At 36.1% G+C, this 24,299-nt stretch overlaps 4 protein-coding genes across 5 annotated transcripts; 3 read left to right on the top strand and 1 right to left on the bottom strand.

Moving 5' to 3' along the window:
* On the top strand, positions 11,850-13,139 carry LOC109949314 (zinc finger MYM-type protein 1-like). The gene is made up of 2 exons (XM_020564708.1): positions 11,850-12,063; positions 12,214-13,139. The coding sequence occupies exons 1-2, from the start codon at positions 11,850-11,852 to the stop codon at positions 13,137-13,139; spliced, it is 1,140 nt and encodes a 379-aa protein (XP_020420297.1).
* Positions 13,283-14,197, top strand: LOC109949313. The gene has a single exon (XM_020564707.1). It carries the CDS (start codon positions 13,283-13,285, stop codon positions 14,195-14,197), a length of 915 nt encoding a protein of 304 aa, XP_020420296.1.
* LOC18776546 (homeobox protein MOX-2) lies at positions 14,947-16,816 on the top strand. The gene is made up of 4 exons (XM_020564638.1): positions 14,947-14,981; positions 15,102-15,413; positions 16,371-16,556; positions 16,672-16,816. The coding sequence occupies exons 1-4, from the start codon at positions 14,967-14,969 to the stop codon at positions 16,726-16,728; spliced, it is 570 nt and encodes a 189-aa protein (XP_020420227.1). The 5' UTR covers positions 14,947-14,966; the 3' UTR covers positions 16,729-16,816.
* Positions 17,063-19,433, bottom strand: LOC18777743 (probable ribosome biogenesis protein RLP24). 2 transcript variants are annotated; one of them, XM_020564864.1, is made up of 6 exons: positions 19,265-19,433; positions 19,091-19,147; positions 18,487-18,596; positions 17,803-17,916; positions 17,546-17,682; positions 17,063-17,447 (listed from the first exon to the last, which is right to left on the bottom strand). In XM_020564864.1, exons 3-6 carry the CDS (start codon positions 18,565-18,567, stop codon positions 17,273-17,275), a joined length of 507 nt encoding a protein of 168 aa, XP_020420453.1. In that variant the 5' UTR covers positions 18,568-18,596; positions 19,091-19,147; positions 19,265-19,433; the 3' UTR covers positions 17,063-17,272. The 2 variants fall into 2 exon arrangements, with proteins under 2 accessions (XP_020420453.1, XP_007209708.1); XM_007209646.2 differs by lacking the exon at positions 19,091-19,147.

The raw sequence follows: 24,299 nt of genomic DNA, 5'->3' as shown, positions 1-24,299 counted from the left end.
TTGTAAGCCTACTCACTCTGTTTTAAATTTTTATTAAACTGTGAATAATTCTTATTACGTCTTATGTTATATTTTGCGTCGTGTGAATGATATTACCACGTCGACATTTTTTAAAACACGTCGTTAAAGGTCTAAATAGGAATCACAACTCTGTTTTCTGTAATTATAGCATAAGATGTCGGTGGTTCAATTTCGCGTCGTCTGTATTAAATTACTACGTCGAAATGTTTTAAACAACGTCGTTAAAGGTGTGAGTATTGAATCATCCCTCTGTTACATAAGACGTCGGTGGTTTATTAATTTCGTCGTTTTAAAAATCTAACCACGTCGGTATAACTACCGTCGTGATAAATTATAATAACGTCGATTTATATGTTATTGCGTCGTGTGAAATTATATAATACGTCGTTTGTATATAAATAACCGTCGTGTGTTTTTGTTCTTACTTTTTTATATATCTTTGTTTCAGGATGATTTGCAAAAACAAGTCTCGGAAGGCAAAGTCACCGTCTCTGGCAGCAATGATGTGCTGACCATGGCTTTGGGCCCCGAGCATCCAGGCAGAGTCAGAGGAGTAGGTGCTGGGATCTCACCAAAGCAATATTTCAATTTACCCAAACCACAGAGAGTGAGCTTTGACGACCGTTTGAAGGACAGTTTAAGAGTTCTCCTTCAAGAAGAGACTAGAAAGATGGAGGCTAAGGCAAGGGAAGAGGCTTTAAGGATGGAGGCTAGAACGAAACAATTGGTAGAGGCTGAGAGGGAGCATTTCCTGAGTCAGCTTTCCCAATTAATTCCCAATTTTGATCCAAGCATGCTTAAACCCAGAATTAGCCAAAGTCCCAAAAATCCAATGTCTGACAAAGCAAGCTGCTCTGGAGGTGATGTGAGATCCCAGCATTTTGAGGATGATACTGCCAAAAATGGGAAACATCAGGAAGAAAAGGTAACATATCTGAACTTTGAATTGTCTGTTTTTTTAAAAACCATTAGACGTCGTTATTATTAATAAAACCGTCGTTTGAAATACATACCACGACGATTTTAAACATAAACCGTCGTTTGTATTTCAATACCACGTCGTATTTAGTTTACTTGTTTTACACGCCATTAAACGTCGTTATTTTTAAAACTTTGTGGTTTTTAGACGACGGAGTTAATCATTCCCGACGTCATAGATGAAGAGAATAAAGAAGAAAAACAAGATGAAAAGCAGAAAGAAGATGACGACCAGGTATGTTCACATAACTTTGCCTTTTTTATTTGTTTTTCAAAATTCCAGACGTCGATATTTTTCTTTAAACCGTCGTTTGTTTACAACTTAGACGGCGGAATTGTTTTCTAAGACGTAATAAATAATTCACCACGACGGTTGTTTCACCGTCGTTTAAATTGTTTTCAGACGACGTTTTATTCCTTAAACCGTCGTTTTTATTGAATTACCACGTCATTTTTTTTATTTCTTTAAACAGGTTACTAAAGTTGTTGATTATTCAAATATGGAGGCGCCATCTTCTTTACAAACCCTTTGTCGTTATGTGGAAACGACACTCGTACCTCAGGATAAGACCCTGCACTTTACAATTGATAAGGAGGTCTTTGGTCTAGAGCGCGATACCTTCCTCCTGCCTGAAGATATTACACAATTTGCAGGCATGGAGGAAATAGGAGCTACAGTCATTGCTGTATATATGAGGTTTGTCATTCTAAAATAATACGTCGTTGGTTTATTTATTGCGTCGTCTTAACTATCTAACCACGTCGTTAGTATGTACCGTCGTGATAAATTTATTATAACGTCGTTGTCTATTTCAGTACGTCGTGTGAACCTTATAATACGTCGTTTTGTTATACATAACCGTCGTGTGTTTTTTTTGCGCTGACTTGTTTATATTATTTTATATATTTAGGTACTTATACGATGTTTTAAAACAAGCAAATATGTGCACAATGGTTGGCTTTATCGACCCTGCTACAGTTAGTGCCAGCTCTGGCACAATAGCTGACAGATCACGAATGGTAGCATCACGACTTCAGAAGACTGACGGTGAACAGATTTTCCTGATGCCTTACAATCCAGGGTTAGTCTCCTTAACAGGATTTTGTTTTTATGATTTTCAATAAATGACAGCGTATAAACTAACCACGTCGGTGTTTTATTTTATTGAGTCGTTTGAAACGACTAACCACGTCGGTAGTTATTTATCGTCGTGATAAATATATAATGTCGTCGATTGCTACTTTATTTCGTCGTGTGAAATATTATAATACGTCGTTTTTGTAAATAACCGTCGTTTTTATATTAATTTTGTGCAGCCGTCATTGGATCTTGCTGATTGTAAGAGCAAAGAGGGAAACAGTCTATTTTCTGGATCCTCTGCCAGGATATCGTGTGGTCGATGAAGAGGCCAAAAACATCGTGAACAGTTCCATAAAAATTTATAATTCCCACATAGCCAGATCAGGCCGTAAGGCAGTCATTTGGAAAACTCTGTCAGGCACACCAAAGCAACCCAGCAATGTCGAATGCGGGTATTACGTGATGCGCTTCATGAAAGACATCATCATGGATCCTTCCTTGGGGTTTGAGAAGAAGGTAAGAAGAAATAACCTTCAAACATTTTACGTCGTTTTTGGTATTATCAACGACGGTCATGTAAAATTACCGTCGTTGAATAGATATACTACGTCGGTTATGGTCGTCTGTGATTGAATTTCCTTTTATTTATAAACCCTAATAGTCATTGTTTTTATGCAGTATGCGAAGGGAAAACAGGAAGAGCCATAACCCCAAGAAGCAATTGATGAAGTCCGGAATGAATGGGCAGAGTTTGTTTGCCTTCAACTTAAATAGGGGAATTATTGAACACTTGATATTTATGTATAATGTACAAATTTTGTCTATAATATATAATGTAAAAATTTGTTGAGGTTTTCTTAAAGTAAAAACAAAAACAAACATACAAAATGCGTTACCGACGTGTAATAATTTTCCAACGACGAAATAAAGTCAAAAGCCGTCATTTTTTGTGGTTTCGTTTTAAACAAATCCGACGTAAAAGGATATTTAGACGACGTTCTTTGAACAATGGAGTCATTTATGGTTTACAACGTCTTCAATTTCTTAAGGGTTCAGGGTAGTACTTTGTAACGACAGCGGTTAAGTCGAGGAATATATATTTTACGTCGGATAGTTAAATATCCGCCATCGTTTCTCATTTAAACGACGTCATTTTAACAACTTAGTCGTCTCTTACAATTTACAACGTCTACAATTTATTAACACCGACGTGGTTTGTTGTTGTGATAAGAATATTTTATTATTTTTATATCAAAATATTCAAAATAAATTTAAAATAAATCAGAAAAATGCAAAGTCAACTCCTATGAAGTCATTGATATATTTTCTTCCCCCTAAAGCTTGAAAAAATTCATTTTGAATAACAAAAATTTAAAATGAACATCCAAAACAAAATTATTTTGATGAGTCATAAAATCACTTCTAGTTTTATGGTTTAGGGTTTAGAGTCTAGGGTTTAGAGATTAGGGTTGTTATTTATTGGGGTTTATTTTTAAAGTATAATTTTTGGGTAGTCTAGGGTATATATTAGGCTATAAAACCAAAAATCCTTTTATAAACTTAATTTTTAAAATTATATAATTTAGTTTTAAGGGTTTAGGGTATTAATTGTTAACGACGGTGGTTGAGTCGTGGAATACATATGTTACGTCGTCCAGTAAATTATCCGACATGGTTTCTGCATTAAACGACGTCATTTTAATATGTAAGTCGTGTATTATTATTTACAACGTTTTCAATTTCTTAACCCCGACGTGGTTTTTCAGTCGTCTTTATATCAAAATATTGAAAATAAATTTAAAATTAATCCGAAAAATGAAGCGTCAAAATAAACGGCGTTACGTTCAGTGTTTCCGTCGTGGAATATTACATTTACGTCGGTTCTTGTAGAACTTTCGCCATGGTTTTTCTTTCGACGTTTTAAAGAGCGCGCGCTCTAACAATTTTCGCGCGTCCTAAATTTTTTTATATTTGGCTCTTATTCTTATTCTTCTAACCCTGAACCCTAAAATTTTCAGATTTCGTGCAACATAACATTTCGCTCTCTCACTTCTGCTCTAATTAAAAGTTGCTCTAATTAAAAGTGGCTCTGTCACTTCTGCTCCGTCGAATCTGTGAGCTCGTCCAACCTGTAAGTACAAACCCTATCTTCCCCTTGTAAATTCATTGAATGATATTAGGTTGTTTTGTTAAAGGGTTTTAGGTATATGCTTTGCGATCTGTTAATAATGTGCTTATAAGTATGGGTTCATGGATTTTCTGTTTAATGGGTTCATGGATTACATTATCTGTTATGTTGAATTGGGAATGGATTTAATTTTGTCGGATCTTTTAATCACCCTATGTTATGTTGAATTGGGAATGGATTTATTGTTTTCATACTTGGTTTCATAAACCTTCGTTTGTATTACTTATATTAGACGACGTCTGTTGAAAATCCATCGTCTATATATGCCAAATACGTCTGTTTTTGTTTAAAACCCGTCGTCTCTGTTGTATATTACTTGCTATTAGATCTTTGTATAATCTGCTATAGTGATGGTCATTGCCTGTATTTTCACTTTATTATAGATAATAGGTTATAGTGTCGGAGATGGATAAGTCATGGATGCACTCGGATAGAAGATCGAAGGCATATGAGTTTGGGGTGGAAGCATTTTTGAACTTTGCTGTAGAAAATCTTCTAACTACAACACATATCCGTTGTCCATGTGTTAAATGTGTTAATTTGAAGTTGTTTGGGGTTGGAATTATAAGGGATCACTTATACTTTAATGGAATTGACCAAAGCTATAAGAATTGGATATTTCACGGAGAACCTTGGGAAGCAACTACTAATGCTAGTAGAAATGTTGAAGAAGATGATGGCCATAGTAGGTACAGTTTTGTGTCTGAAGAAATTGATATGGATGATAATGATTTTGGTTCTGATCCGTATGAGTTTGCCAATGTGATTGGGGATGGAGATCAACCACTGTACCCTGGTTGTAGAAAGTACACGAAGTTATCGGCATTAGTGAAGTTGTATAATTTGAAGGCAAAACATGGGATGAGTGATGTCTGTTTTACAGAATTATTGATACTTCAAGGCGATTTGCTTCCAGAAGGAAATACAATACCAACCTCTATGTATGAGGCTAAAAAGACTTTGTGTGCATTGGGGCTGAGTTATGAGAAACTGCACGCATGCCCCAATGATTGCATCTTGTATAGGAAGGAGTATGAGGATTCAACTAATTGTCCTACTTGTGGTATCTCAAGGTGGAAGGAAGGCGAAGATTCAATCTTGAAAGAGGGTGTGCCAGCGAAGGTGGTGTGGTATTTTCCTCCAATTCCAAGGTTTAAAAGGATGTTTCAATCACATGAGACAGCTAAGAGTTTGACTTGGCATGCTGCCAGAAAATCAATTGACGGTCAGATGTCTCATCCGGCGGATTCCCCGTCTTGGAAACTTCTTGATGATAAATGGCCTGAGTTTGGTAATGAGCCGAGAAACTTGAGATTGGCTCTTTCATCTGATGGATTCAATCCCCACAGTTCTCTAAGTAGCAGATATAGTTGTTGGCCGGTTATCTTAGTTACATATAATCTCCCTCCATGGCTGTGCATGAAACGAAAGTTCATGATGTTAACCTTATTGATTTCCGGTCCTAAACAACCCGGAAATGATATAGACGTCTACTTGGAGCCTTTGATTGATGATTTAAAATCTTTGTGGGATGGGATTAGAGGAGTGTATGATGCACATAATGGAGAATACTTTACACTCAGAGCTGCATTAATGTGGACAATTAATGATTTCCCCGCCTATGGAAACTTATCTGGTTGTGTTGTTAAAGGATATAAAGCTTGTCCAATATGCGGCGATGATACACCTAGTCACAGGTTGAAAAATGGCCACAAAATTTGTTACATTGGGCATAGAAATGGTTACCAATCAATCATCCATATAGAAGGCAACGTGCAGCTTTTAATGGGAAACCTGAATATGGCATACCTCCCGAGCCATTAACCGGAGAAGAAGTGCTGCATATGGTTGAAAATGGTGACAGAGATTGTTGGAAGAAGAAATCAATATTCTTTGATCTCGAGTATTGGAAATACCTTCCTGTGAGGCATGCCCTAGATGTTATGCACATTGAGAAGAATGTTTGCGATAGTATTATTGGTACATTGCTGGAGATCCCTGGAAAAAATAAAGATGGGATTGCTGCTCGATTAGATTTATTGAACATGGGGGTCAAAACTGATTTGCAACCCGAGTATGGAGAAAGACGTACTCGTTTGCCTCCTGGGCCTTGGAATTTGTCAAGAGCAGAGAAGAGAGAGGTTTGTAATTCTTTCTATGGTATGAAGGTCCCTGAAGGTTATTCTTCAAATATTAAAAATCTTGTATCTTTACAAGATTCAAGACTTCTTGGCCTTAAATCACATGATTGTCATATCTTAATGCAACAATTGCTCCCTGTGGCAATTCGTTCTGTTTTGGAGAAGCCTGCAAGGTATGCAATAACTCGTTTGTGCTTCTTCTTCAATGCTATATGTGCAAAGACTGTTGATGTTTCCAAGCTAGATAAGTTGGAAGAAGATGTAGTAGTTACTCTGTGTTTGCTTGAGAAGTACTTTCCCCCTTCATTCTTTCATATCATGGTTCATCTAGTAGTACATCTTGTTAGAGAAGTTCGTCTATGTGGGCCAGTATATTTTAGGTGGATGTATCCGTTTGAAAGATATATGAAAGTGCTGAAGGGGTATGTTCAGAATCGTACTCGTCCCGAAGGTTGCATTGCTGAGCGGTATATAGCTGAAGAAGCGGTAGAGTTTTGTACTCAGCATTTATCTGATGTTAGTACAGTTGGAGTGCCTTCAAGCCAAAAGATGGGACTTTCAAAGCCATTATCAGGTTGCACAGTGAGCGTAGTTGATCAGGACCTGTTGAATCAAGCACATCTATATGTCTTGGAGAATACGGAGGAAGTCCTACCTTATATCGAGTACGTATGAGCTTTATTCTTTAAGTTTCCATTTTAAATTATTTCTTATGTTTATCTTCTATATTTAGGACCGTAATGCTTGAATTTTTCGTGTCATGTAGGCAACATATGATTCACATCAAGACTGCTTATCCAAAATTCAGAAAGAGAACAAAGTGGCTGCAGGATAAGCACAATAGCACTTTCATTCAATGGCTACGCTTCAAGGTATATATTGTTGAATAACATATTTCTCTTTTAATTTTCTTCTTATTTATATGTTAGATTGAATTAAGATATGATTAATTTGCAGGTTCAAAGTGAACTTGAGGAAGACAATCATGGCGTATCAGAAAATTTAAGGTGGCTAGCAGCTGGTCCAAACATGTCAGTGCCATTATATAGGAGCTATCTTATTAAAGGTATTAAATTTAATATCAAGGCACAAGATGATGTGCGGACAACTCAAAATAGTGGAGTTTATTTACTTGCACATACCATGCAAGTTGCTAGTGCCAAGGATAAAAACCCAATTCTCTCAAATATGGGTTTCTATGGTGTCATTCAAGAAATTTGGGACCTTGACTACCAAAAGTTTACAATCCCAGTCTTTAGGTGTGATTGGATAGATAGTTTTGGTCTTGTAGTCGACGAACTTGGATTTACCCTTGTAGATTTGAGTAAAATTGGACATAGGAATGACCAATTTGTTTTGGCTTCTCAAGTCAAACAAATATTTTTTGTTGACGACCCGATGCATCGTGGTTGGTCGGTAGTGTTATCAATGCCTAATAGAGAATATAATGATGTTATTGGTGATGAAGTCTTAGGTGATGTGATAATTGAGTGTGAGCCATTTACTAGAGGGATGCCAAATGTTGACACATTTGATGAACTGGTGGGTGAGTTAGGCGGTCAAAATATTCGAGATGGGTGTGAAGATATATGGATTGAATGATGCTTATGTAATTGGCAGTGTATGACATTAATTTTGTAATATATTGTAATGTGATTTCTTCACTTTCTACGTTCAAATAAAACACGACGTTATTGTGAACCAGTTATTCAGCATATTTACCGACGTCTTAAAGCAACGTAACAATGAAGAACCACGACGCTATTGTGAAGCAATTTTTCAGGATATCACGTCGGGGAAGGATTAAGAACCGCCATGTAATTCAAAATAACACGACTCCAATCCCATAATACCGACGTCTAAAAAACGAGATATATAATCTGAACGTTAAAAAATACGACGTCATCATACATTTTCCACGTCGCAAGTTCTTTTATAAACGAAGAGGAACGAAATGAATTCCGACGGTAATTCATTATAACCGCCGTCTAATATCAATTAAACGACGTTATTTGTAATACGGCTCTCTCATCGCATTTCAACGTCAACTATATAAATACATACGTCGTAAATAATGACACTGACAACTATTTCCACGTCATCTTTTTTAGAAAAATCGAAGTGGAAAATTTATTTCACGACGGTTGTTTGTAAATAAGAGACGTAGTATATTTCAATAACGTTGTCTTCTCATGTATTTAAAGACGTCATATTTTTTCTTGTCGTGAAAATTATATTTGACGGCGTAGTGTTTTAGTTGTCGTCGTTGTATGTCTATCTTGCGGCCTTGTTCTTTTAATATGTGTCATATTTTTCCTTTTTAACGACGGTGATTTGTTTGAGTTGGTCGTCTATTCTCATCCTCGACTATTTTTTAGAACTTTAGCAGACTAAACACGTCTGTTTTTATTTGTTTTCGACGTTGTTTTATTTAACAACGTCTAATATTTATCGTCGTTGTTTGTTCAGAAAATAGGACGTATAAATTTTGTAATACGACTCTCATATATTTGTAACCGACGTTGTTTCGTTGTTCAACGTCTACTCTATAAATACATACGTCATAACTAATGACACTGACAACTATTTCCACGTCATCTTTTATAGAAAAATTGAAGTGAAAAATATATTTTACGACGGTTATTTTTATATAGGCGACGTAGTAGGTATCAATAACGTCGTCTTCTAATGTATTTAAAGACGACATATTTTTTATTGTCGTGAAAATGATATTTAACGGCGTCATATTTTAATTTTCGTCGTTGTATGTGCCATGTTCTGTTAATATGTGTCATATTTTTCCTTTTTAACGACGGTTTGTTTAGAGAGTTGGTCGTCTATTCTCATCCTCGACTGCTTTTTTAGATCTTTTTGCAGTACACAGACGTCGTTTTGTATTTGTTGATGACGTTGTATATTGTAACAACGACGATGATTTAGCGTCGTGGTTTATGAGGGAAAAGATGACGGTGGATTCCACGACCATTGAAAAACCGAATACACGACGGTGATTTACCGTCGTCTTTTTGCTTTTTTGTAGTAGTGAGGTTGGAGAATGAGAGAATTGTAAGCCAAGCCTAGAATTCCTGCCCACGTAGCCCAATGTTGAAAGCAATTCCAAGTTCGAAACAGTTCTACATGTTGATTAAAGATAAGAGTAATGTTAGAGAAACTACATTATTGTATCGTACTATGTACTACGTACCTCTTTAATAAAGATATGAACCACCAATACAAGTAGGTCTCATATCTATTGGAGGAGTGGTTCATAACGTGGTACAATAATATCATCTCCCTAACATAAATTTTCCCAAAAACGTACATACTTGTCAGCATATTAGAATCAAAACATGATTGTGTGGTTTGTTATTTATTTATTTCATAATTTGTTCTACTTCTGACTAGTTCGTTCTACTTCTGACTTTGGCATTGGAGAGGGTTTGGCTAGTACCACACTAGTACCTCTTTGATAACTTGTTCGTGGAGTTGTGCAGACCATCTAGGTAGACAAAGAAGGTCCATTCGAGGATGCTCAACATTTGCGAAAATTTTCATAAATTCAAGTCTAAATCAACAATATACAATAATTTCACACATTCAACTCTTGGTCCAGCCAAATAATTGAATTCTTGTGAAGTAAATGAAATGCAATTAGATTTTAAACAAATAATTGAAATAATTGTGTCTAATTATAAACTTTCAAAATAGGAAGGGACGCTTTTTTCCTTTCTTGAAGAGACATTTCTTCAGTTATATATAGTTTGAAAAATGTTCACCTCCATTCTCCTATCCTCCCAAAATATCTATACATATAGAATTTTTATTATTATTAGTATTTTAAATCTAGGATTTTGATAGATTCTAGGGTTTATAAGCCTATTGTATTATTGAAAGCTTTGACATCTTTTTATTTCATTGTCAACGGTGTAATATGCTTTCCATTTATACAAAATTATGGGATTAAATACATAGGTTTCTCTACTTTACAAGGTAACAAATACGAACAAACTTGGTTGTACTTTTGTTTTGTTCACTAGTATTTTGTTCCGATAACAAGTTACCTATTATATTTATGTCAATGATAGCAAAACCCTCCAAAAAATGACCCAGCTGTTTTATTCATACCAACATATAGTTGGAGCAAAGGGACTTATAGCTCAAGTGGTTAAGAATATTTACTCATAACACAGATGTTCTAGGTTTGATTCCCCCCTCCCCAATATTACTGATATTAAAAAAGAAAAAAAAACTGACATTGCGGGAAGGGTTTTATGGATTTGCTTATTTTAACATTACTTGACTTTTGATTTTGAGCCGTACATTAAAAATGGAAGTACCATATCCATATGTATGGTTTATTTTTTTACCACTACTAGAATTCAAATGTTCTTGGATTTGTATATTGCTCAAAATAAACATTAAAAAAAAATTGTTAGTACAAGTAGATAATCCATAGCCTGGTTTTGTGTACCTTTGTGCCTCATGTTTTCACAATGATCCGGTTTTCTACTTGTAATAAGCTCTTTGTAGTGCTTCGAACAGCAGTTAATAAACTGCCACCATGATAATGATACTACGTATAATATGCTACTCAAACATTTACGAAACTCTTGCCAATCCTTAAGAATAGGGACGGACTCACAGTGGGGTCAATGGGGTCAAACGACCCTATGGACTCCATGAAAATAAGATAGAAGGTCCCTTTGAATTGGGGTGTGACCCCATTAATGGCTGAAGGGAGGAGTTGCAGACACTGAGGAAGAAGAAGCTGAATAGGAAATCTGTTTTTTTGTTTTAAAGAAGCTGGTCAAAACGGCGTCGTTTTGGACCAGCCCAGCGTATTTTTTTTTAAAACACGCTGGCCAAAACGGCATCGTTTTGGACCAGCCCAGCGTATTTTTTTTAAAAATGCGCTGGCCAAAACGGCGTCGTTTTGGACCAGCAGCGAATTTTTTTAAAAAAACTCGCTGGCCAAAACGTCGTCGTTTTGGACCAGCAGTAACGAATTTTTTTAAAGACCTGGCCAAAACGACGTGGTTTTGGTCCAGGTCTTTTAAAAAAAAAACATAACAGATTATATCTGCTGCACAGACCTTTCTCCCGAGTTTTCATCTCCAAAATACCTATTTTCTAAACCCTCAAACCTAAATCCCCAATCTCCAACCCCCACCAAGCCTTTAAGCCCCAAATCCTCCATTGTCACTACTGCCAGCAGCTCCGCCACTTCCAAAAGCTTGCCTCCGCTTCCACCACCTCACAATTCAAGGTAAATTCTAACTCTAAACCTAAATTACTTGAATTGAAATTGAATTTATGATTGCATTATATTGTTTTGATTTATTGGATGTTTCATTTATGAATTTTTTGTGGTTAATTGGTATAAATTTGGTGTTCTCTTTAATTGATTTTAGTTATTATTTTGATTAATTTATGTAGAATTATGGAAAGATTTTTTAAGAGAAAGTCATCATTGGGTAGTTCGGATAGTGTGGGTAGTTCAAGAACTTCAAGTTCAAGACAAAGTGAGTTAGATGAGGTTTTGGTTAATCTTCAGGCAGACCCGGGACTAAGAATTCGTATGATTGAGTATGATACTAATATTACAGATGAGGTTCGAAGAGCATATCTACAAAAAGGACCTTGTCAACCTAAAGGTCATTCTTTCCCACAAAGTAATATCTCAGGAATTAATCGACACTTCATTCCCCAATGATTTGATGAATTTGATTGGTTGGAGTATAGTGTATCTAAAGATGCTGCATTTTGTCTTTATTGCTATCTCTTTAAATCCAATTTTGAACAAGTGGGTAGTGAAGCCTTCACTAGAGCAGGGTTTAAGAATTGGAAGAAATGGAGAGAAAGAATGAAGGTGCATGTTGGACCGGTTGGTAGTGTTCATAATAAAGCTAGAGAAGCCGCTACAAATTTGATGAATCAAAATACACATATTGAAACGGCTCTGAGCAAACACTCTGAACAAGCTCGTATGGCATATCGAAGATGCTTAATTGCATCAATCAAGTGCACTAAGTTTCTATTGAGACAAGGTCTTTCTTTTCGTGAAAATGATGAAAGTGCCACTTCAAGCAATAGGGGAAATTACTTGGAGCTATTGCAATTCCTTGCAGACAATGATGAGAAAGTTAAAGAAGTTGTGTTGCAAAATGCTCCGGGGAATCTCAAGTTAGTAGCTCCAAAGATTCAAAAAGATATTGTCAATGCATGTGCCGGGGAAACACTTGATGTTATCATGAGTGGTTTAAAAGATAGATTCTTTTCTATATTAGTGGATGAAGCACGTGATATTTCTGTGAAAGAGCAAATGGCTATGATGTTGCGTTATGTGGACGACAAAGGGCATGTAATTGAAAGGTTTGTAGGGGTTCAACATGTTACCGACACCACTTCAAGTTCACTAAAGGATGCCATTGACATATTCTTTTCTTCCAATGGTTTGAGCTTTTCCAAGTTACGAGGACAAGGTTATGATGGAGCTAGCAATATGAGAGGTGAGTTGAATGGCCTTAAAACAAAGATTTTGAGAGAACAACCTTGTGCATACTATGTTCATTGCTTTGCTCATCAACTTCAACTAGCACTTGTTGCCGTAGCAAAGAACAATATTGATATTGCCTCTTTCTTCACAACCACTAATAGTGTGGTTAACCATGTTGGAGCATCGTGTAAGCGGCGTATGCACTTAGAGCACAACTCCAAGAAGAACTTGTGATAGCTTTTGAAAATGATTGTCTTATAACGGGGCGAGGTTTGCATCAAGAAACAAGTCTCAAACGTGACACACGATGGAGCTCACATTACGATACCATTATTAGCATCATTTCTATGTTTTCATCTGTGATTCATGTGCTTCAAATGATTATTGATGATAATCCCAATGATAGTGCCGGTGAAGCAAATAAGATTCAAAGGGAAATGCTTACTTTTCAGTTTGTGTTTCACCTATTCTTAATGAAGGCTATATTGGGACTCACAAATGATGTGTCACAAGCATTGCAAAAGAAAGATCAAGAAATTGTGAATGCAATGGCTTTGGTGAAATCATGCAAGAAAAAGCTACATTGGATGAGGAATAATGGGTTTGATGCATTGGTTGAAGAGGTGTCTTCATTTTGTGACAAACATCATATTGATGTTCCTAACATGGATGAGGCCTTCGTACTTCCAAGGAGGTCAAGGCACAATGCTCCAATAAAGACAAATCGTCATCATTATCGTGTGGAGCTCTTTATTTATGTCATTGATGAGCAACTCACGGAATTAGATGATCATTTTAATGAGGTAAATACTGAGTTGCTTATTTGTTTGGCATGTTTGAGTCCGAATGATTCATTTGTAGCTTTTGATAAACAAAAGCTACTTCTTCTTGCTCAATTTTATCCTCAAGACTTTTCGGATGGGGATCTTTTGGCATCTGATGATCAACTTGAGCTTTATATTCATTATGTGAGTTCGAGTAGTGATTTCTCTGACTTGCAAGGGATTGGTGATCTTGCAAAAAAAATAGTGGAGACAAGGATGCATCGAGCATTCAATTATGTGTATTTGCTTATTACATTGGCTCTAGTTTTACCGGTTGCTACTGCTTCAGTCGAAAGGGCATTCTCCGTCATGAATATTATCAAAGGTCCACTTCGGAACAAAATAGGAGATCAATGGTTGAGTGATAGCTTGCTTGTTTATGTTGAGAAGGATGTTTTTGATTGTATTGAAAATGAAGCTATAAATCTACGTTTTCAAAATATGAAACCTCGTCGTGGTCAATTGTAATTTGTAATGTTATTTTTTACATGAATTATGAATGAATGTACTGTAGTTTTATTTTCAATGTTATTTTAATCTTTAAAAAAAATTGAACTTTTACACTATGACCCTACGACATAAAATTCCTGGGTCCGTCCCTGCTTAAGAAGACAGCTTGGTTGGCTCCATTATAGAAGGTACAACTAATAATTAGGGCCGATTCTGAGATTTTAAGGACCCAAAGTGATCCTTGGCAATGGGGTTCTAGAATTCTCTGTCTTGTCACTTCCATTCGATTGTATCTCACATGCCCTAGGGCCTGATTGTTAATCACATGTAAAATTTGCAGAGTAACCAAGCCTAACAAGGTAATGATCTAAAACTCTCTCTCTCTCTCTCTCTCTCTCTCTCTCTCTCTCGGTTTAAGGTACGGACAATATGTACATGTAAATTTGGACGGCAGTGGCATGTAAAAGAGACTTTTCCATTACACACAATAATTTATCGAAATATGCATTTCACTGTTATTGTCGACATTGGTTTGGTTTAATTAATTTCTATAAAATTCATCATGGCCGGGTTTGTATTGGACCTTTGGATAATATATACAATGAAACAGGTTTCGTTTCAACCAAAGGAATATAAGAAATCATTTTGGCCCTCTCTATTTGGCCTCACATGTTCCATGCCAACAGAACCAATACCACATATTACACACGCATAACAATGCTGTAAATCTCTTAACCATCAAGCAACAAACCTCTCTCTCTCTTTCTCTCCTTCTCTCTCTCTCTCCATGCCGACCAAAATGGTAAGAGTTTATACGCTTTGGCACTTTTTTTTTTTTTTGGAAGTAAACTCGACGGTATGAGATTTTATATTCTTCGAAGAAAAAGAGAAATACATATTCAAGTGATCACTTGAATTTCAGGGAACATGCTGCAAGGAGAAAGGGGTGTTGGTGAGCGTGTACGTGGAGAAACCGAAGAGGAGGACGTTCTCAAATCACCGTCACCATCACCATCACCACCATCACAATAACCATCATCATATTCATCACACCATCAAGAGAGAGGTTGTTCATTACAGGCGTGGTGCTGATGGAAGAGGGTACATTAGTAGGAGAGCTGAGCTCCTTCAGTACTCTCAACACCTTCGGCAATCTGCTAGATCAGCACCAGCTGCTTCCACAGCCTTAAATCCAAGGCCTAACCATACCAATAGTCAACAATCTCATGCCCAGGTACCTTCCTTATCTTTATCTTTTGTTTTTTTTTTTTTTTTTTTTTTGGTGTCACAACTAGTACTTTTTTACAGTAGACAAGTTTCTTGGATGTAATTTAGGGTTTAGAAACAGAGAAAATTGACTTCATAATCTCATCTATAGCTGAATGATTGATCAGAAGTTTAGGATTCGTCTGCTAACATCATTCTTTTCTATTTAAATATTGGCAATATCCAACTAGCGTCTCCTCAAATGTCAACTGAAAAACATCAAAATTGTATTTGGTGGCTATTATAGTTAATTAGCAATTTGACATTTTCGCTTAAATTTCATTTCCCACGATGTGCTAAATAAATGAGTTATTATAATCTTAAAAATAGGTAAAAACATTAATAAAGAGTAAAAGTCAACAGATTTGCAAAAGCAAGTGAGCCCATTTAATAAAAAAACTAGAGAAAATTAAAAAGATAGTAGGCAAATTTGCTATTCATTTTTACACCAACTTTAACTTTCTCGGACAAATAGGTTCTTCGGTTCCTCTTTCCCTAATATCACTTGTAAAACAAAAAGTTGTTTGGTTCAAAGGAGTTTGCTGCCCTTTCCAAAAGTGTAGCAAGTTTAAAGTAAGAAATTCATAATTTGTGGTCTTTGTCCGGCGCATAATTTAAAAACTTCTAGTTTGTATTTCAAAAAATCATTCTAGATATTTTCTTTCTTCTAATTTATAGCTCTCTATCTCCATTTCCCTTCTAACCTCGTTTAATTTTTTATTATTATATAAAACAGCATTATAAAAGATCAAACAAAAGCAAAAATAGGGTTGCCAAACATGCACTTAGCTTATCAAAGGAACTTGGGCTTAGATGCGAATTGGAGAAAGGCCATGATCAGCAATGACTATTAAAAAGTTTATTAAGGAAATGTTACTTTATGTTATAGTCTTTAGAGATTGACTGATAAAGTTGTAGTAGTTAGATTGTTGCTGTCCGAAGAAAGCCAAATAAGATTTCGAAAGCACCAATCTGCTTTGGCAACTGGAAAATCCCGGGCATGTTTGGATTTTTTACAAGTTCACAAGCTAAGAAAGACAGGAAGACAAGAACAAAGCGTACTGGCTCTACCACCAGCAACAAAATAAAAGCTGTTATAAAAAGCTTGAAGGTAATTGAAAACTTTAATTATATTTATTTGGTTTTTAGATCATTATTTATGTTGTTATAAGAGTCAAATTTGCTAATTAGTTTGAAAATTCAATCTAAACTCAAATCCTTTTCAGGTGCAAAAGCAACGGGGAGTCTTTTCCAAGATGTTCTCATCTACAAAGCGAAAGTGAAACTTTAAGTTAACAACCTATGTAATTTTTTTTTACAAAGACCATTTTTTCTTGTAAACAAGCCAGTGAATCGGCTTTTTGGCTCATCGCTCTTTCCTTAACAAGAATTTTTTTCATTATATTAAGTAAGATTACAACGAGAAACTTCTATTAGAAATGTGATACACAACATGATATAAAAATGTGATAAGCCTAGTAATTTCCTTTCATTATTTAAACTAACCCCTACATGGATTTTTATTTTGTCAATGCATTTTTTATGGCAAGATATTGATCCAGCGCACGAATTTAAAATTTAAAATGAAGATGACTAGGATATGAATGTGAATCATACTTGCCATGATAAATTTTATATTTCCAAAAAGATGCCGTCGCAATCTCTTTTTTCCACAATCACTTGTTAAACATAAATCTATAAAGTTCATGATGTCTCCAATATAAGTCAAAATTACAGTTAATGAAACTTTGGGAAAAAAGCTCGAATACAACAATCTGAAGCACACTAAAATAATGAAACATAGAAAACGAACATCCAACAATAAAATTACTCCTCCATCATGGCGAGGCTTTTGTCGGGCTGCTGTTGAGAAACCTTGACCTTGATCGGTAAGTTGAACGATGGATCTTGTTGTAGCACACTTGGAGCTTTGACCAAGCTGATGCTCTGTTCCAACTCTTTTGCTGCCTCCCTGTGCTCCTTGGCCTTCTTGCCCTTCATCCTGCCCAAGTTTTTCAACAAAAATGTCTTAATATATGAAAACCAAAAACACCTATTACTGTTCTCTCCTGTAGATAACAATGAAGCAGAGGAAAGTACCTCTTCTCATGGTGTCTGGCCTCCCTATCAACTCTAACTTTATCGATCTTCTTAATGGCCTTCAGAGTGTTTGCTGTAAGATTCCTGTCATATCTCTCAGGCCTATTTCGCTTTCTCTCAAACTCAAAGGTCGAGTCCTACAAAAAGAACACAAAGGGTGATATAAGGCTAACAGAATAAACCCTAAGCCTTCCAAAGATCCAATATTAAATAGTAATATGAGCACGATTAGATTAAGAAAAAGTAAGTTTGTTCACCTGTGTCATATCCTTCCCACGCAACCGCCTATAGGCCTTAGTCCATTTTACCTTGCGAGGATTCCTCTTCATTTTAAAGTTCTTGTGGCATTTGGATCTACAAAATCGAAAAATCTAGAAAAGAAATGGTTGTCAGGGAATTGAGCTGCACACGATGTTTCCTTAAACAGACATAATGTAAAGCAGGCTTAGTCCTAAATGGCACTTCTTCTTCCGACACAGCAATGCAATTTCACAATCAGTATCAAAATGAAGTGTTAGATAATTTCTTTTGACATTGGTGAACTAGAAAATCCCATACATATGAACATAATTAGAAGACATCATTCAGGACACATTCAAACCACAAGGAGTAAAGAAACGACCACACAACCTGACTGCCAAAGAAATTGATTCATCCTCAGTGTCAATCTCATTTGTGGAGCTTCATATAAAATTGCATCCCTATGTAACCATGCAAACCACTCTAAGCTCCCTAATACTTCCCTATATCAACCCAACCCCCGAACAGTCGGGAATGCAATGAATACTAACATTTTCAGACTCTGAAAACTATGTTGTCAAATTAACATTTAAATTTGATAAACAGGACCATACATCTGCAGGTAATATATGTTACTTAGAATAACATTTAGATGATAAATCACAAGTGCATGGAAATTACATGGACAGAGTAGTTCCTACCTTTGCATCATTACGAACGAACTGAATCCCATGTCCAGGATACACGGTGGAGGAACAGAACCAGCATTTCTCCAACCTCATAGGGCCCTTCGATTATACAGCACTATTTTCTACGAAACAAATTAGAAACAGAAAGGAATTACACTCGGTCATTGAAATTGTTACCCAAAAAGAAATTACAAACAGAAAGAATTCACAGCCCACAATGGTCCTGCTTGCAATTAATTAAATTCAAAGGTTATGACAAAAAAATTTGTAAGGATTCTCCTAGAAGCAACACAATAATATTAAAAAAATATAGAATGCTCTACGATTATGCTCCTACAGTCCCACAACTACACCAAGTTACCCTAACACTCGAGAAGAATACAAGATGAGCTTAAGTGGCTTGAATTAAACAGAACAAAAGTGGGGAAAAAAACCCAAAAGATAAACCAATGTGTAGTGAGCACAGAATTGGAACACAATCTAGCTTTGAGACTTGTTGGTTCTCCATAGAGAATACCAAGAACAAAAGGGATTATATAAGCTTATTAGTTCTAAAGAATACAACAAAAATAGGAATAAAAGAACAAGGGTTGCTGAGATGGTTTTTCCTTCTTACCTAGGGCTGTATTTCAGAGCTAGAACAACGAGAGATAGAGGGAGAGAGAGCTTAGAGCTTAGAGCTCAGAGCAAAAGAAACAGGTTGAGAAAGAGCATAACACATCAAAACCAAAAGACAAATATGCAGAAATCTAAAAATCAAGAAAGACCCATGAATTGATGAAGAGCATACTTAAACAGAAGGTCATACAACCAGGTTTTGCAAATATGGGAGAGCTAGAGAGCGGCTGAGAGAGAGCGACAGAGAAATCTGGAAGAAGTTGGCGGCGGATTTGGGGAGAGGAGGTTGAGAGTGAGAGAGACCGAGCGAGAGAGGCAGAGGCGGAATGACAAAAAAAATTGAAGCCCCTCAAATGTAAAGGGTTTCGCCGGATCGAGTGTGGCAAGGACTAGAAATAGCATAAAATTAACGAATCATCTGCTGACACGTGTACTAATGATTTTTTAACAATATTATTAAAATATTAAGATTGGTTGCCGGTTTGGGGAAAATTAAAACTGGTCCAACTCGGTTCAGGAGGTTTCTGTGTTTTTTTTTTCTTAAAATACTTGCTTTTCTCTACACGCGCTTCTTCGCTTGCAAGAGGTTTTTTTTTTAATTTAAATTTATTTTAAAATTAAAAAAAGATAATGAGTTATTGTATTTCATAAAAAAAAAGTTTCATTATCTGATTTTTCTTTTAATTTTAATTTTATTAATATAAAACAGTATAAATTTATCATATTATTTTCATTTAATTAATAATAAAAGAGAAAAAAACAAGTGGCATAATCTTGTATTGTATTGGTGGTTGAGTCGTTGGATTAACAAACATCATTCTTTTCTATTTAAATATTGGCAATATCCAACCAGCGTCTCCTGATATAAAAACATCAAAATTGTATTTGATTAGCAATTTGACATTTTTGCTTAAATTTCATTTACCCCGATGTGCCAAATAAACGAGTTATTATAATCTTAAAAATAAGTAAAAACATTAATAAAGAGTAAAAGTCAATAGGTTTGCAAAAGCAAGTCAGCCCATTTAATTTTTTTAAAAAAAAAACTAGAGAAAATTAAAAAGAAAGTAGGAAAATTTGCTATCAATTTTTACACTAGCTTTTATTTTCAGGACAAATAGATTGTTCGGTTCCTCTTCCTCCTATATCACTTGTATATAAAATAAAATAAAAAGTTGTTTGGTTCAAAGGAGTTTGCTGCCCTTTACAAAAGTGTATCAAGTTTAAAGTAAGAAACTCATAATTTGGGGTCTTCGTCTGGCATAATTAAAAAACTTTTAGTTTTTATTTCAAAAAATCATTCTAGATATTTTCTTTCTTTTAATTTATAGTGACAGGACCTACCCTAAATTCTTTGGAAGCTGCAACGAATCTTGTAGATTATCCAACATCATACTGATGACGGACCTACTTACTAAAATTGACGACACTTTATGCCGAAATTAAGGCAAAGTCTCCCATGAAAAATGAACATTTTCAAAAACATCAACCTATAAGAAACACATTTATAAACTCAACCAGCAGCATGCACAAGGTAATATCATGCAATTTATATAACAGGCATCCGGCCTTACCATCAACCCTAACAATGGGCGATAACATAGCATATCTACGAAATTTAGTTACAAACAAAAAGGAAGTTCAACGGAATAGAAATAAGTAGAAGTTTCCCCTACCAAGCTCGGGCTCGGAGTTCATGACTTGATACGGGCACTTTTATAACCTCATTAACCAATTATCCATTACCAAACAAATCAATTTCCCACCAATATCACTACTACACCCAATATCACAGCATCAAAACAAATCCAAGTTTTCAACAATACGCCATAAACACCATTCAAATCCCACATATTTATCATTGGCAAACAACTCCAGTAATACTATCCGGTGCTGTAAGGCCACAAGTAAAACATACACCCAAACCCATAATTCTTGAAAATTTAACGTGTACACACAACCTTGGAAAGGTCCTACAACCATTCTAGTACCTTCACAAAGGATGAGACGGTCCCAAAAGACCCGTGGTCAACAGTTGGTCAAACTTCTCTTCTTTTTTTTTCAACTGCGCCTGCGACCTCCGATTTCTTACTCGACAATTCCTACGGGTTCAACAAAGTTCACTAAACACGTCTTGCAAGTTTAGTCCATAACAAACTGTCGGATCACTCGCGATCGCACGATAGGACAGTCACGGTTTTACATAATCTTGAATCAGTGATTCGGAGAATCCGGGACCCTGATTCTCGATCCTTGAATTCCTACACAATCCTAGAGGTACATAGATCAATATCTTTGTAAGTGGAGTCGATTTGAGGGTCCGAACATATCGAACCCGGATAACGCCTAATATGCGTAAATCCGACTGATCGTCAAACGATATCCAGATTAGAATCCGAGCATACTGTCGTGCCTCGACCAACATTCCATGCCTGGGGTTCTCTGATCTGGACCCAAATATGGCGCACGCTCCTGCAGCGCGGAAGTGTCTTGAGAAAATTCCGGAGACATGAAATTTCTCAAAACACCTATCAATACCTATACCTACATGATCAGGACAACTAGTGGATCGAGCTTCAAAAAGCCAAAATTGATCCAAATCACCTGAATAGATAGCTAGAGCTCATTGAGAGGATGATGCACTTCTGTTAATCTTAACTTCTTCGTTAAAACTCCGATTTGAGCCCACTACGTGTTTAGAATTCGTATCGACGTGCTCTACGCAATGGTGTCATTCATTCCCCAAAATTCCTATCGGATTAAAAGTGATCAAAATAACCCTACCCCCAAGAGGCAAAATTGTAATTTTGTAATTAATTAAATTAAATTAATTGTTGAAAGTTGGGTCGGGATGTTACATATAGCTCTCTATCTCCCTTTTCCTTCTAACCTCATTTAATTTAATATATTATAAAAACATTATAAAAGATAAAACAAAGGTTAATCTGTTGAATTGCCCCCTAAACTTGTACATAACTCTTAATTTACCTCATGACCTTTTTTTTTTAGGGAATTAAGGGCTCGAATGAAATTTTATTATCAATGTTCCCCCACTGTCAAAATTCGAACATTTCATCCATAATATGTCCATTTGACTCATGTTGACTCTCTTTTTAGGGTTATTTTGGTCATTCAACACCCTTTTGAGTGTTATTTTGGTCATTTGGATAAGATTTTCGGTTTCAAATTTCAAATAAATTTCAAATTTAAGATGAATTTCAAATTTCAGATAAGATTTTCGCCCTCTAAAATTGCGCCACGTATCATCTCTATCTACCTAAAAAATTATTTGTAATTCATGTTTTTTATTTTATTAGCTGTATTGATTTTCTTTTAGTGAATAAAGAAAACATTCAATAAAAACCTTTTTATTCAAAACATTCCATACATAAAAAGCAAATCACAACCAAAGCATAAAAAATAAACAAAACACAACCAAAGCATTAAAAAAAAACAAAGTATAACTAAAAATACAACATAAACATAATAAATAAATAAAACATCTTCACTTCACTTCATTCACTTTCATTACCTTTCACCGCCCATAAATGCTCAATGAAGTCAACTTGACGTCATTCATGAATATACTACGATTGCATCTCCATGTATCGATCAATCATACGGGGCATGAAACTACCGTCCCTAACCAACGTTTCTTGCTGCACTGGTTCTCCATTTAGTCGTATGGGTTTTTCCTAAATTCGTGTCAAGGCCGTGTTCATGGGATCCGGTTCGTACACGTCTGCAGCATCGTAATCATACTCATCCTCCACTATCATGTTATGGAGGATAATGCATGTCATCATTATGCTCCTCAGCACCTCCTCATCAAACAGACGCGCCGCGCCCCTAATAATAGCCCACTGGGCTTGGAGGATACCAAAGCACCTCTACACATCTTTTCTGTAACCCTCTTGATAGGTAGCAAATAATTTTTGCTTTTGGGATCGGGGATGTGGAATTAATTTCACAAATGTGGTCCACCTCGGGTAGATGCTGTCAGCTAGATAATACCCATTATGGTAGACGGTATTGTTGATTTCATAGGTGATATTCGGGGCTTCACCTCTCAAAACATCATTGAATACTGGGGATTGACCCAGGACGTTCAAGTCGTTTTGAGATCCGGCAACTCCGAAGAAGGTGTGCCAAACTCTTGTATCAAATCCAGCAACGGCTTCAAGGATGATATTTTTCTGCCCTTTCCTATTTCCATAATCTCATTGCCAAGCAGTTGGGCAATTCTTCCATTGCCAGTGCATGCAGTCGATGCTACCAATCATTCCTGGAAATTCTCGAGCTTTGCGTTAGTGGCTACTATAGAGCTAGCATTCAATTTTTTTAAACGTTGGTAAAAAAAATTCAAACCGCAACGGCTGACGCCACTTCCTGCCTGAGCTAGCTTTTGTTGCTGGAATATAGTACCTACTGCACAAGTTGTGGTTATTGCTAAAGGATAGATGAAGCAGGAAAGCAGCCTCGCCGACCAATAAAAATCGCAATAACAAAACAAAACAGAAAGAAAAAAAAAAAAAAAGCAAACCCATTCTTCTCAAGAGCAAGCATGGCAGCGCCAATGTTACCTTCACGAAGCATGGGAAGCTCAGACGGAGACCAAGCAAAGTAGGACCCACCATCTCCACCGTAACTTGCTTTATACTTTTATGCTGAGGAAGCCCCATCTGGTTTGTGAATATGTTTATGTTTGAATTGATATTCTCATTAGCAAACTCATCTTGGTGAGTTTTGACAGAATCTGTTGTTACTGGCAAGTTGCTATGGTGGTGGTCTCTGCAAGGCTGAGGCTGCCAAATCGATGAAGACCCAATGGTCGAAAAGCCTGGTGCGGTTGACAATGAAGAACCCGCGTTGAATGACCAAAATAACCTTCAAAAGAGAGTCAACGTGAGTCAAATGACAGATTAATTGATGAAATGTTCGAATTTTGATGGTGGGAGGAACATTGATAATAAAATTTAATTCGGGCCCTTAATTAGCTAAAAAAAGGTTATGAGATAAATTGAGAGTTATGTACAAATTCAAAGGCAATTCAACAAATTACCCTAAAATAGAGTTACCAAACATGCACTTAGCTTATCAAAAGAACTTGGGCTTAGATGTGAATTAGAGAGAGGCCATGATCAGCAATGACTATTAAGAAGTTTATTAAGAAAAGGTTACTTTATGTTATAGTCTTTACAGATTGA

Source organism: Prunus persica, chromosome G5 (assembly GCF_000346465.2).
Source record: "Prunus persica cultivar Lovell chromosome G5, Prunus_persica_NCBIv2, whole genome shotgun sequence".
NCBI classification, from domain to species: Eukaryota; Viridiplantae; Streptophyta; class Magnoliopsida; order Rosales; family Rosaceae; genus Prunus; species Prunus persica.
The sequence above is the reverse complement of the archived record's forward strand: the minus strand, read 5'-3'. Positions and strand labels throughout refer to the sequence as shown.